This window comes from Phyllostomus hastatus, unplaced genomic scaffold (assembly GCF_019186645.2).
Source record: "Phyllostomus hastatus isolate PE091 unplaced genomic scaffold, TTU_PhHast_1.1 phas_contig_80, whole genome shotgun sequence".
NCBI lineage: Eukaryota > Metazoa > Chordata > Mammalia > Chiroptera > Phyllostomidae > Phyllostomus > Phyllostomus hastatus.
In genome coordinates, this window is record NW_025333960.1 from 18,350,815 (window position 1) to 18,364,909 (window position 14,095).

At 38.3% G+C, this 14,095-nt stretch overlaps 1 protein-coding gene across 3 annotated transcripts in view; it reads left to right on the plus strand.

Annotated features, from left to right (window-relative positions):
* GREB1L (GREB1 like retinoic acid receptor coactivator) overlaps nucleotides 1-14,095 on the plus strand; it is a 273,756-nt gene that overhangs the window by 197,547 nt on the left and 62,114 nt on the right. For all 3 annotated transcript variants that reach the window (XM_045849981.1, XM_045849984.1, XM_045849982.1), the window contains 8 exons: nucleotides 284-400; nucleotides 956-1,075; nucleotides 2,116-2,253; nucleotides 4,154-4,339; nucleotides 8,533-8,859; nucleotides 9,884-10,012; nucleotides 10,574-10,708; nucleotides 12,975-13,172. In XM_045849981.1, the coding sequence (XP_045705937.1) occupies nucleotides 284-400; nucleotides 956-1,075; nucleotides 2,116-2,253; nucleotides 4,154-4,339; nucleotides 8,533-8,859; nucleotides 9,884-10,012; nucleotides 10,574-10,708; nucleotides 12,975-13,172 (1,350 nt within the window). The remainder of the gene's footprint in view (nucleotides 1-283; nucleotides 401-955; nucleotides 1,076-2,115; nucleotides 2,254-4,153; nucleotides 4,340-8,532; nucleotides 8,860-9,883; nucleotides 10,013-10,573; nucleotides 10,709-12,974; nucleotides 13,173-14,095) is intronic.

The window sequence follows — 14,095 nt, forward strand, 5'->3', positions numbered from 1 at the left end:
TTTTGGTATCCTTTATTTGTTTTTCCTTTAAATCCTTTTTTTATTTTTTATTGTCATTCTATTACAGTTGTCCCAATTTTCTCCCACCTTGCCCTCCTCTGCCCAGCACCCTGTTCCCACAGACATTTCATATTAATGAAGGTACTTACTCTGATAGGCTGTATCTAAGTGGGCTGCCCTGTCAGTGAGATTTCTTTCAGCCCTAGAATGTGAGGTTTATCAGAGAAACCTGTGTCCTTCCTGCCTAGTCTCTGCTCTGAGTGGATCCTCTTGTGTCCTACAGATGCTGCTAATGGAAATACTAGCCACGGAGGGAAGAGCAGTACATCTAGCTCCATTCCAGCCCGCCCAGGGAATTTCTCTTTTTCACCAGGACCTAGCTATGCATCAGGAGACCAAGGTACAATACTCATCTTAGAGTTTGGAAATTATGCAACTTAATTATGGAAAAAGTGCTACAGAGTTTGAAATGATGAATTATCTGACAGCATACTTTCAATTTTTCCTTAGCTTTATACACACTGTTTTGAAAGATTCTGATTGGTATGAGCAATAATGATGAACTAACTTAGTGATTCTACAAGATGAGCACTTATCTAGGAAATAATGTTGAAACCTATGTATAAGGAAGTATCTTGAAACACCATAAGCTTTGCTAACCAAAGTACAGTGTTCAAAGTTCCTCTCTATTGTGTGACTCTGGGTAAATCTGGGCCTTCCTTTTGCCATCTACAAAATGGGTATAACAATGTACTTGTCCTACAACCTCACAGGGATATTGATAGAATGAAATGAAATAATCTGAGTAAAACTGTAAATTGTAAAACAGCATACAGATATTAAATGGTATTGTTAGTGTGACTTTTCCTAACCAAATTAAAGGTTCTGTGTTTCTTTAGTTTCTTTCCTTTCTTCCATTGCTAAGGACAAGGCTCATCTTTCTTTTTGCCTTCAGCTACCATGTTCATTTCTGGGCCACCAAAGAAACGACACCGGGGTTGGTACCCTGGGTCACCTGTCTCCCAACCTGGTTTAGTTGTGCCTGCTCCTACAGTTCTGCCTCTTTCAAGAACTGGTAAGATTTCAACAGATGATGTGTTTTAAGCTTTATTGAATTAGGAGAGGTATCTCCTACTCTTGTTCTTTCCCTGAATCCTTGAAGATAAATTTTGTTAACCAGCCTTATGTCCAATATTAGGTAAGGATGTTGATAGCAGCTAATATTTGTCTGCACCACAATTACCTTCACTAGAAGCACATTTGCTGTCACAACAGATCTTAATTCATCATCTAGCTTTATTTTAGCCATTTTATTGATAAGCTATTCTTTACATAGGACATAATGTTACCACCCCACCATCCTAGGACACAAATGAACTTGCCTTGCCAATACTGGTATTAGATGTGTCCTCCAATGATCTGGTATCTTATGTGACCCACACTTATTTTTTCTGGCCTGGATGGTTCAGTCTGTGACTAGGATCCTGAAAAACCAACTGGTTCTTCTTTAATCCAGGCTGTGGTCATTTGATCCTTATGGTAAAATGTTCAAATGTTCATCTACCTTGCTATATACTAAACACAGACAAATGCAAAAATAACAATCCTAAGACATAGATGTAGTTCTTTTAAAATTTCAGTTTGTTTAAATAAATAATTTTAAAGAGAGATATAGATATATACACAAAGAATTATGCCAATATGTTTCTGTGGTTGCCTATGGGTAATACTGATTAACAATGAGTTGATCCTTCTTAACACTTTTCTATACTTTTCAAGTTTTTTATAATGAGAACATATGCCTTGATATTCTGGTAGGGAAAGATAAAATACAAAACGGAATACATGTGGAAAAATAACTAGAAGGAAAAATGACCAAAAATGCTAAATAGTAGTTGTCTCCAGATGATGTGATAATGGTTGAACTTTTTTCCTTTTGTTTTTCTTATTTCTAATTTTATACAACAAACATGAATTGCTTTAGTGGGAAAAAAAATAACAAACCATTAGACTTCTAAAACTTCCATATTAAAAGTTATTAACACTGCATCGATTGCAAATATATTGCCTTTAGCTTTTAGGTCTAATCCTTGTTAAACAACTTTTTTTTTTCAGAGTCCCTTCTCTCCGCCCCAGTTCCGCAGACCTCATTAACTGGAATTTTACAACCTCGGCCCATTCCTGCAGGAGAAACTGTAATTGTTCCTGAAAACCTGCTGAGTAACTCAGGAGTTAGACCAGTAATTCTGATAGGTAAGACAAAGGAATTTCAAATTGCCTGTGTCCACTGGAATCTAGGAGTGTTTTTCCATTACTTTGTTTGTGCATTTATTCATGTGTTCATGAATATATTTATTTATCCAGTTGTTGATTCTTTCAATTTTATTGGTCAGCTCCATGCTGCACTAAATATATGACTAGAAGTTTGGAATAAAGCCAAGTCTTTTGGCCCACAAAAAGCACTGTTTAGTGAGGCAGTCTGTCATGTAAATAACCATTACAACACTGTGATACTGGAGCTGGTAGAGGTTCACAACCAAGAACTGTAAGAGCTCAGAGGAAAGGCGGCTTAACTCTGCCTGAAAGAGGGTCTGAGAAGACTTCTCAAAGATGATGTTTCAGCTAGATCCTGAAGGGTGGGCAAGAGTGTTTGAAATAGGGAAGGGGACATTTCTGTCAAAAGGAACCAAACCACAGAGAAAAGAAACAAGCTTAGCCACCTAATAGGCCCTACTCAGTAGAACCAAGAGGTCCCAGAGTGTCAGATCTGAACTATGGGGAAGCATCTGTGAATCATTATCTTTAAGGAGTCTGAGTCTTTCCAAGCTGTCTGTAAGTGGAGGTGTAGAAATTTAGGGGTTCCCAGATTCCAAGACTAATTTAGTGCCTTTCATACCCATTCAAGAGTCCCCTCATTTGGGGGCTCATCTAGACCAGAAGGACACTGTCTGTTTTACCTTTGGGGCTTAACAGGTAAGGTATTTAAGTGCCACTAGGTCTTCAGGGTATGTCTGCGTGATGTGTTATCTGTTTCCTACAATTGGCTTGAGCCTACTGACATGACTGACAGGAATGGTTTTGTTTCAAGCCTTGTACTTTATCAGGCTTCCCTATCCATTGATCCTAGACCTATAGCCACTGGGGGAAATCCCAGTTATTTAAATTCCATATATCAGGAACTGTTTTTTAAAAGATTTTATTTAATTATTTTAGAGAGAGGGGAAAGGAAAGAGAAAGAGAGGGAAAGAAACATCAATGTGTGAGAGAAACATCTATCAGTTGCCTCTTGAATGTGCCCCAACTGGGGACTATGCCCGCATCCCAGGTATGTGCTCTGACCAGGAATTGAATCAGTGACCTTTGTCTTTGCAGGATGGCCCAACAAACTGAGCCATACTGGTCAGGGCAGTCAGGAAGTGTCTACTGAGCATTTGAGTTGTGTGCATAGTGCAACTAACCCTTGAAAAGATACAGAACAGGGGGACACTTTGGTGTCTGCCTTTTAGAAAAATTCACAGAGGGACTGTCCTCCCAGCCACACCACCAAAACTGGGAATAATTTCAACATTTTTGTGCTATCTGCTTCTAAGATAATTTGAGGCTTTTATTGGCATTAGGAAGAGAACATAAAAATAGCTAAGAAAACAAAAGGAGGAGAACCTCCCAAGGACCTGCAACTATGGGAATATTTAGTGAGTTTAGGTTAAAAAGTTTTAAAAGAAACCTCAGGAAGTAAAACATGTTATTATAGTTTGTCTGTTCTTTTCTCACTTATCTGAAAACAAAAATAATCAGGAATTTATGGGAAGATATTTTATTATTGCTGTTTTACAAAAGATAGATGTTTTGTAAACTCATCAATCCTTCATAACTGAGATAGAATATTAACATGTTCCTTCTGTGGGAAACAGCAATAGTACAATAGTATAATTTTTTAGTATTTTGCTTCCTGTTCATCTGATGTAATATAAGAGTAGAATTTGGAGCACCTGAGTGAATTCCCTGGGATTGCTGTATTTGAGTGATTTGTATGGTAACTATCTCAGAGGGCAGGGAACTTTGATAAGCATTTTTTATCCTGGTTGAGCAAGTGTACCTGATTTGACCTCAGGATGAAATCTTGAACTTTATTGACCTGCTTCTGTTGGGGCAGGCTATGGCACTTTACCCTATTTCTATGGAAATGTTGGTGACATTGTTGTGAGTCCTCTGCTGGTGAATTGCTACAAGATTCCACAGTTGGAAAACAAAGATTTGGAACAATTAGGGTTGACTGGCAGCCAACTGCTGAGTGTGGAAAATATGATTCTTCTGACAATACAATATCTTGTGCGGCTGGGTAAGTTATTTTCAAGAATCATTTGATGGTGACAGTTTTTATTCATTTTTGTAATATAATTTTTTCTTTCTTCACTTTCTCACATCCATCCATCTGCCTATCTCTAACTTTCTCTCTTCCATTTCTAATATTCTTTTCTTTCAGTTCTTTTTGACTTTTCTTGCCTCCACATCTTTTCTATTCATTTTATTTCCTTTCCACCGCTTGCCTATTTCCCTTCTCTTTTTTCCCCATTTCAGTTAGCATACCTTGCTTTGCTTCTTTGAGTCCTAGAAGAGATCAATTGCTCCACCTAGTGTGCAGTCTCATGATGGACCTAAGGTCTCCAAAGTATTTAATGACAGAGCCTTAAAAAGCTGTGCCACGGGCACCCCTCCTTGGCCAAGTCAGCTTTCTGAAAGTGCAGCTACCATGTAAAATGCAAATGTAGCCATTGACAATTATTTTTTCAGTTTTCACTTAGCCTTTTTCTCTCATTAATCCTCTGTCCCTATACCCATATTTTTTTCTTCTCCAGCTACACCTCTTTGATGTAGCTTTCCTTCATTGAGGTAGTAACTAGACCTCCTTAGAAGCCTCTCTAAGCTTTAGGGTAAGGGGGATACTTAGGTCATGAACCCTTCAGTTCCCCCATTTGATATGTCCTCAGAGATCTATAGTGGGTTTATGCAGGTGCTTTGACAATACCATAGTGATTCAGCATCATTTACATTGCAATGTCCTTTATTTTGCAAACTGCAGTAGGTCATCTAATATGCAGCCTAATTATACACTCACTCTAGGACTTCAAGCCACTGATTTACTTAGGAAGATGTTCAGGATGTAAAATTACACCTAAAAATTTTTATCTACACTCTTGTGAGCTTTTCACATTTAAAAAATTTAAAAATATTTTGATGTTGAACAATAAAAACACTGGGCTCAATAATGTTTGGAAAAAAAAAGGCTTCAGCAGGCCAGATTCACTCTTTGAAGTATCAGCTAGCATTCATGGCTGTGACTGTTGGTGCAGTGAGAACCCAAAGACATGCCTTGACACGGGTTTTTGAAACTTGCAAGACTTCAGATATCTTATGAGCCACTTTCATGATAAACCTAGGACATTTAACTCATGCTTATTACTGAGTGTATAAAATTATAAAAACCATCTTGTGTGTACAGCTCATTTGATGTCATACTTTTCATTTCTATGTGTAGACTTTTGACTGTATTCCAAGATCTAAGACGAACTTTAGATATATCCAGAGTCAGTAAAACAGGACATATAGCAAATGCAAACCAAGCCAATCAGTACAACATTTTTTTCAGTCTTAATAACAGTTAAAAATCAAAGTCCATGTTAATCAAATGAACTGAATGGTCAAAACAAAATGTCTTCCCTTAAATAAGTAAAACCTCTTATCTTTAAAAATAGAAAAATGTCCATTCAATTAGATAAAACTCTTCTCTGCCCTGAAGGATCAGTTCTCTCCAGAGTTTTACTTGCAGCCAGTTAATTATGTCTCTTAATGTGCACATGAATAGCTATTTTTTTCATCTAAATTTTGTATGTTGGGACATTGCTTCTCTTCAATAACTAACACTTCTGTAGTCATTAAAAAAATATTTTTCCTTCAGAAAAAAATCTATAGCATATTTTCCCATATGCTATAGATTATATGAATAGGTAGACATTTTTAAAAAGTAAATCCAAATTTCTAAAAGGACAAGTCTAAAAATTTGATGGTTCAGTTACCTGGAGGTAACAAAAGAAGGAAAGCAAGATTCTTCTGAAGGAACAGGACTTTCAACTACAGTCTCTTAAAAAGAAAACTTCTGTTATTTCACAATCTGAAAATCTTTTGAAGTAGATAATGAAATCAGCAAATCCAGAGATTCTTGGATGGCTCTGAGTCTGGTGGAACCTTGTCTTTTCCCATTAAGGTACTTCTATCTGAAAAGCCATCAGAACTGACGCCTGAGCTCAGCTGAGTTACTGGAGATCAGCACTTAAAGGGGCAAATTACTGTTATCAAGTTTGGGGAAAGTAGAGAAAAGGCTCCTGCAATTTAGTTGTAAAGACTGAAAATGAAAGAAATGATGGGAGGTGATTGGAAGCATAGCATTTTACTCTAAGAAGTCTCTTACCTCATTTAAACGTTGATACATTCTTCCATTTCCCAATTCCGAACAGAAATTCAGTCAAAACTCTATAAAAAGTGATTTTAAGGCCATGGAGAATGCTATGAACATGTTCAATGACTTTATTTTCCCAGAATGCCTTTATATTTGGAACTAATCACGCTGCCTAATAGAACATGTTACTCGATCATGGCTTGGGGCAGGTCTTATGGACACACCTATTAACCAGGCCTCTGAGCCTTCAGGTTGTCTGTGAGAAGCTGTAGGGAAGTTGTAGACAGTCAGAGTCACGTGCTTTTGAGCTGTTATTTTTTCTGATGGAAGAAAGCTTTAAGCAGATGACCACCTTCCCTTCATCTTATGCTGTCAGTGTGAACCTATCCACTTTGAATTCACTACCAAGTGTGTACCTAGAGACCACTAACCATAATGCTAATTTGAGAAAGCCAAAGGAAAATCAGATGTCCTGGTGGCTCCCAGATGATAAGAAGGCATCCACACCCCACTAGCAAGTGATTGGGGAGGACATAAAAAACATAAATATGTCAGCATTGCAATTTTCTGGCCCTCTTTCCATGTATAGAAGAGAAAAATCTGTTAGGATTTCACTCTGCTACCTTCCTCTGGCCTCCAGCAAACCCTGGAAAAACTCTGTAATATTAAAATGTATAATATTTTATTTAATTTTTCTTATCCTAAAAACATTACTAAACCTTCATTTTCTTACTTTCCCAGAGAAGATGGGTAGAGGCCAGGGAGGCCACTTCTACCCTTATTAGAGGAAGGAAAGATTTCTGACTTGTTCAAGGTGCCTCCTTCCCATACAGAAGTCCCTCATCCCTGTATTCTTTTGCAAGGGGCTCTTAGTGCTGAATAGATCTGAGACTATTGCTTGATCTCAGATTGAAGACTCTGAGAAGTCTGTATCTGTTTACTGGAGCCCAAGTTTCAAATCTCAGGTCCACACAGCAAAAACAAAAAACAAACAAACAAAAAAGACAAGACTGAACAGTGGAATTGACCATGGTTTCATTGGTTTGAATTTAAACCAAATGTAAAAATTCATTTGTGTCACTTGAATGACAAACAGTGACTTGCTTATTTTGTCCTAAAGACTGATTGAGTTTCTTAAGAGAATAAGAGAAACAAAATCCCCCTAATTCTAGAGGCCACAGGTCACCTGTAGAAGCTCAGCCATTATCACGACTCGGGGAGAGGGCTACATGCCATACCTAACCACCCAGAATACTGGGAATAACCAGGTGGTGAAAGCATGCTCTAGCTGGGGGAAGTGTAAGGCTGCCTAAATATAAATTGGGAGTGAAAATATTTAAACTTAATTTTCCTGTGGAGAGTATTCTCAAAATTTGGTATAGAAGCAATACATGAAAGTGTTTTACATAGTACCTATGAATCAAATGAAAAATGAGTGAACTTGAAAGTTGATTATAGTAACTCAGTAGGTTAACTTCTTTCATTAGTCATTGACCGTTTCCACAATACTAAGGTAATAGGCCAGGCAATATGCCACTTTGTGAGAATCTCCTAAGGCGTACAATGGAATTAATACTATGTCTCTGTACAAGCTCTTTTAAAAATACCACGATTGGAATAAAGGAGAACAGAAGCCTACATTTAAAAAAAACAAAAACTATTGAGGCAGAAAGAGAAAAGAGAAGGTAGTATTTTCATACCATAAGGTGCACCTAGGTTTTAGAGACAGAAAATAGGGGAAAATTTTTAAAGCAAAAAATGTGGTAAAATATTTAATTACATAAATAATGTAATATTGCACCAATGTAAATGTAAACAGAACTCAGCGGCAGCATTAACAACCATTATTCTTCCCAAATTTGAGGTGGGGGAGAAAAGTGCATCTTATAGTCTGAAAAATACGGTAATTTCACAATGGAAAATGGTAGTGGGGTTCTAAACTTGTGGCCACTACAGGAAAAAGCTTATTTCCAGTTCAAGTATGTATGGTGGGCTTAGAAGGACTGCACACTGATACATGTCTTTCTTTTCTAGCTGTGATTTTTTAAAAATTCTAGCTGTAATTCTCTTCAATTTAGGTCCTGATCAGATACCTCTCAGGGAAGAATTTGAGCAAATTATGCTGAAAGCTATGCAGGAGTTTACTCTGAGAGAGAGAGCCCTGCAAATGGGTGCTCAGTGTGCACCTGTGTCCCCAGGACAACTCCCCTGGCTTGCTAGATTAATTGCCAGTGTATCTCAAGACTTGGTTCATGTGATTGTGACCCAAAACTCTTTGGCGGAGGGCATTTCAGAGACATTGAGGACTCTCAGTGAAATGAGACACTATCAAAAGCTACCAGATTATGTGGTGGCAATTTGTGCATCGAAAATAAGAGGAAATGAATTTTGCGTGGTAGTTTTAGGTGAGTAATATTTCTTATTTTTTAAAAATCCATTCATTTAATCATTTGTTCATTTGAAAAATATCTATTGGGTGTTTCAGGACTCCATGCATAATCTCTGATTAAGTGCTCCCTGCTGGGTTCTTCTTCCTAATTTTTTTATTTCCTCCTCAGATCAGATTTTTGTAGCCCTTACTTTGGCTGGTGTCCTTGTCAGCTGGTTGTGGGAGCATTATTTCAAAGCATACCCTCGTAACAGATACCCTTGTCTCATGTAACTTCTGTCCTTAAAAAGTTTTTGAAATGTTACCACTCTAGCATGTGATGAAGCCAGTGCCACAGGTGGCCTAAGCCAGTTAATCAGACTTGCCAGGAACTTAGCTCATGTTTGTTCACCTCCTCCTGAAGAGAATAATGCTGACTCTCTGTAAAAGGTTTAGAAAGTTAATTCATTACAAAATGTACTTTTTGTTCTTTTGTTTCTTGTGCTGATTTTCTATCAGGCACCATTCGAGTAGTCATTTGGACTAAATTTCGCTTTTCTTCTCTAGTTAGTGGCTCTCAGCTCTTCCTACCAAAGAGGCTGAGCACCCTGACTTTGAGAAAACCTGCCTGCTCATCTGTCTATATGATATATGTCTCTTTCAACAAGTGTAATAATACATTAGAGTTTTTTTTCATTTTCATTTGTAAAATCAACTTAACAATGTAAGTTAATATTTTTAAGACAGATTATAACCAAGCAAACACAATTTTTAAAGGTTCTTCACATTCCTCTCTAGTGTTTAAATACAGGTATGGTATGTTTTCACTGTTAGAAATATAAGATATATCATCTTTTCCTTTGATCACATAGCATCATATTTAATAAACATTTTATGTTTAGAATTGTCATTTGAATACTGTTTGTTTTCTACCTTTTGATGTGCTGTAATTTTTTTAACCAAGATTCTATCATTCTATACTGTAGTTTTTGCTGTTGTAAATCATGTTGCAGTGAACATTTGCTCACTGGCCCATCATCTTCCCTCCCTCTGTTCTTCAGGTCAGCATCAGTCCAGAGCTCTGGCAGAGAGCATGCTCACCACAAGTGAGTTTTTAAAAGAAATAAGTTATGAGCTCATCACAGGAAAGGTCAGTTTCCTGGCATCGCATTTCAAAACCACATCGTTAGGTGAGTGGTTGTAAGATTCAGACATGTTGCCAACCCTGGCTGTGTGATTTCTGAATTTAAATCTTTGCCTGTCAACAAGATAAGTTTAGTGCTTAAGCTTGCCTGTTGAGCTCCCTTCATCCTCCCTCCATTTGGAGTGCTTTATCCTCAGTATTTTGTGACTGACACAGCAAAGGGGTCCAGAGGAAGGCATAGGGGTAAATGGGAGGCCTCAGCTCAGCCACTACTTTGTTGTCTGACCTTGGGCAAGTATCTCTCTCCCTGGATCTCAGTTTTTTAATATGTCAAAATGGAGATATAATGATCCCCTCCTGCCTGCTTTAGTATTATGGCGGTCAGGAGAGATTCAGCTTGTGAAAGCATGTGAGGTATAAGCATGATATACAGGAGGGGAGCTCCGACTATGGAGGCTCTGCTGCAGGGATGGCCAGGTGTAGACTCAGACATGAAAAGCTGGCTGACTGACAAGTCTTGATCAGAACCCAGCTTAACTACCCTACTTAGAGACTGATGAAAATACATCATCCCTTGTAGTCTTATCTCTGCTTTATTTTGTAATAGGTGATGACCTGGACAAGCTGCTAGAAAAAATGCAACAAAGAAGAGGAGACAGTGTTGTTACCCCTTTCAACGGAGGCCTTAATGAATATGTGTCATCTCAGGAGGCTGCTGCTATGATTCCCACACAAAACCTGGGTAATGTCACCTCAAACCAAAAGCAGGAAATCAGCCTTCAGGACAGACATTATAGGGACTAAGTCATTCTGAAGATGTGTGGTCTCATCTTAAAATCGCAGACTATGATAGGCTTTTCATCATTATCTACATGATAAATCTGGCTCAAATTAAAAAAGCCTTTCCAAGTAGCCTGGATCAAACACCTTGTTCTTAGTAAATATCTCCTAGAATTTAAATCAAAGTCAAACACTTTATTTTAAGCATTCTCTCTTTTTTTCCTGGAAAGATTTCTGGGTCCTTGCTATACTTTTCTTAGCTCCCCCAGCTATGCCCAGAAAGTTGTTGGTGCTCAAGGAGGCCTTCAAAGAACTGCTTGAAGGAACTATAGTCTGTGCAGGGCTCCTGGCTCTCCATTCCCTTCATTTGCTCTCTGACATGTAAAACACACATAATCAGGGGGCGCAAGGCCTTCCTGGAAGATAGAGCAGCAATAGCAAAACATCATCTGCCCTGTCACAAGCTTCTGGTATGCAAAGGGAGATGGTAGGGCCAGGAGTGAGGAATTCAGTCATTGTATTGGATTCCTTTCAGTTCAGATCCTTTCCCAATTCCCTTTTGACAGGGACATCATAGAAAAGGATGAGGAAAAAAGAACAGGAGAAAGCATAGATACAAAACAGATCCATATATAAGCTGCTGCTGACAGCCTTTTGGCCTCCACTTGATAGGTATGCATCATATGTGTATCAGGATCACTTCAGCAATGAAAGTAGCAAGACTTGGCATCAGTTTGGCCATAAAAACAATGCAAATACAGACAATAAAATTTTTTGACTTCGCAATGTTATTCAGTAATAAAGTGGTAATTCAGGTGATCAAAAAAGTGTTTATACTGTTTTAAATTACTAACAAAGTAGCATTTATAATTTCTCAAAGGACTTACACATTCCCACATACATATCCTTGATTGTCTGTTTAAGAAACATTGCCTAAAAATACTTTTAGGTTTCCTTAAACTTCAAAACTTGCTCAGTTAAATTCCACAAAGTTATTCCATTTTCTATGGAAGTCCCGAACATCTAACTTGTGAAATGAAAAAAATTATGCCCTAATGATCAGAAGACATACTTATTTTGATTGGTAATCTTTGTGGATCGGTAAACTTTTGGGGCTACTATGAAAAGTGGCAGCTTTGGGCTTTTCTAGTGGGTTCTGTCAGCCAGGAGGCAGGCTCACCTGTCTAACTCTCCACTCACTGCCAGGGTTCTGTGGTGGCTGAGGCATCATGGCTGCCCTCTCTGTGTTGGCCATATTGCAGTTTGATTTTAGAGACCATTAATTAGCACAGGTTAATTGGGCACTTGTATGTGCCAGTCAGACTTCCACATGTGTTTCTGATAAAAAGCAGCCCTTTAAAGAAGTATTGGATGTTGCTTACCCAGACATTTAGCTGACTAAGCCTGTCTCATTGCATGAGTGCACACATGCACGTATGAGAGATTGATTGCTTGCTTATAACTTGTTATAAAAAGCTACTGACATACTGAGTATCTGGGCAATGTTTTTCTATTACGTCACCTACTGAGTGGCCAGCTGGCCAAGTCATGAGTTGGGTCTCTTCAGATAGTACAGGCATCAGCACTGGAGTTGACCACAATCACCTAGACCTGTCAGGTCACAAGTACTGGCAAAGTCAAGTGTGAAAAGGTGAACGTAGAGTCTCTGTGACCTATGTTATGCAGTCACAGGGAGGAGTATTTTAAATCACATTGCAGTGGACTTGCTGGAGAGGAAATGTTTACTGTGGTGCCATCCAGAAAAGCTCAAAGGAACTCAGATTCATTACGGTTAGGACATTGCCTCCTTGCCTGAACTGGGTCTGGGCTGAGGCACCTGACCTGTGATGACAGTACTAAAGAAAACTGGAAACTCTTTCCTCCTCTTTCCAGAGATGAGTCCTGGCTCTAGCTGAGAGTGTGGTCAGTCCCCCACCTCAACCCCTCACCCATTTGTGGGTGGGGGAGGGGTGTTGATTTAGTGATTTGTGAGACAGTGGATTTTAAAATAATACATTTGTGAAATTACCACACCACTCTTGAACACATCCTTTCAGCCAAGTTTTCAGGGAAAACAGGCAAACCTAGTAAAACATAATAGAGTGACAAAAGAAAGTGAGAGCTCTTGGTGATAGAGCATTACTTGACTGTGTGTGTGTCCCAGTATGGATTCACAGTGATCATCACAGACGTGAATTAATCTTCTTTTTATGACTTTTTAATTTTAGATTTAGATAACGAAACCTTCCAAATTTATCAACCACAGCTTACAGTTGCCAGAAAACTTTTATCCCAGGTGTGTGCCATAGCAGACAGTGGCAGCCAGAGCCTGGACCTTGGCCACTTCAGCAAAGTGGACTTCATCATCATTGTCCCAAGATCAGAGGTGCTGGTCCAGCAAACTCTTCAACGGATTCGACAATCAGGTAAGAATGAACTTTTAAAGAGGACCCTATGCAGATTTAGCCTTAGATTCCCTCTGCCGCTTTCTTTTGTTTAATCCAAATCATTATAGAACAATTCCACCCTTTTTTACAGTAATAAAAAGAACACTTCATTATTTGAATTTATCTGTAAGTTTTTTCTCAAAGTATTCTGGTCTCTTCCCCTCCTTGGTCAAGGGGAAATTGATGTACACGTTTCCCTGATAGTGGCATCAGTGGACTAAAAACCAGTTATTCACTTATGAAGAGAAATTTTCTCAAGACAAGGATAGCCCAGCATGTGATGATGGGGTCTATGCCACCTGAACTCCTTCTGCGGCTCAGGTTGGTCAAATACCCCTAGGTGGAATCTTAGTAATTTAGCACAATACCAGCACATTTTCAACCTAGACACCAGAACACAATCCTCTATGTCAACAATGGGAAGTCTTATTAAGAAATAGTTGGGATTTCTCCTAATTAGGTACTTTAAGAGAATAAGTATAGAGGAAAAATATTTTCCCAGAAAATATGAAAATGTAGAGAGCAAAACTCTAGAAATCTGTGGTAAATAATATCCCTTTCAAACATATAAACAAATAAAACTTGCTTAGAATGATAAGACGCAATAAAGAATTTAGAAAATTGGGACAGCTGAAAATGATTGCTTTTGTAAACTAGGTTTGAAAAGGAAATTATAAATGTCAAGTTGCTTCTGAGTGCTTTAGCTGGGGAAGCACACACATACACATACAGACATGGATTTTAGTGGAAGAAGGAATCTTTGCCATATTAAAAAAAAATACTTTCAATATATTTGCAAATAGGTATAGGAAACAGGATTTCAGAGGAGCTTAAAGTGTAGGTTATATTTCATGCCTATCATGCAGTTTCTCCTTAAACTTTAGTGTAGATACAGATTCCCC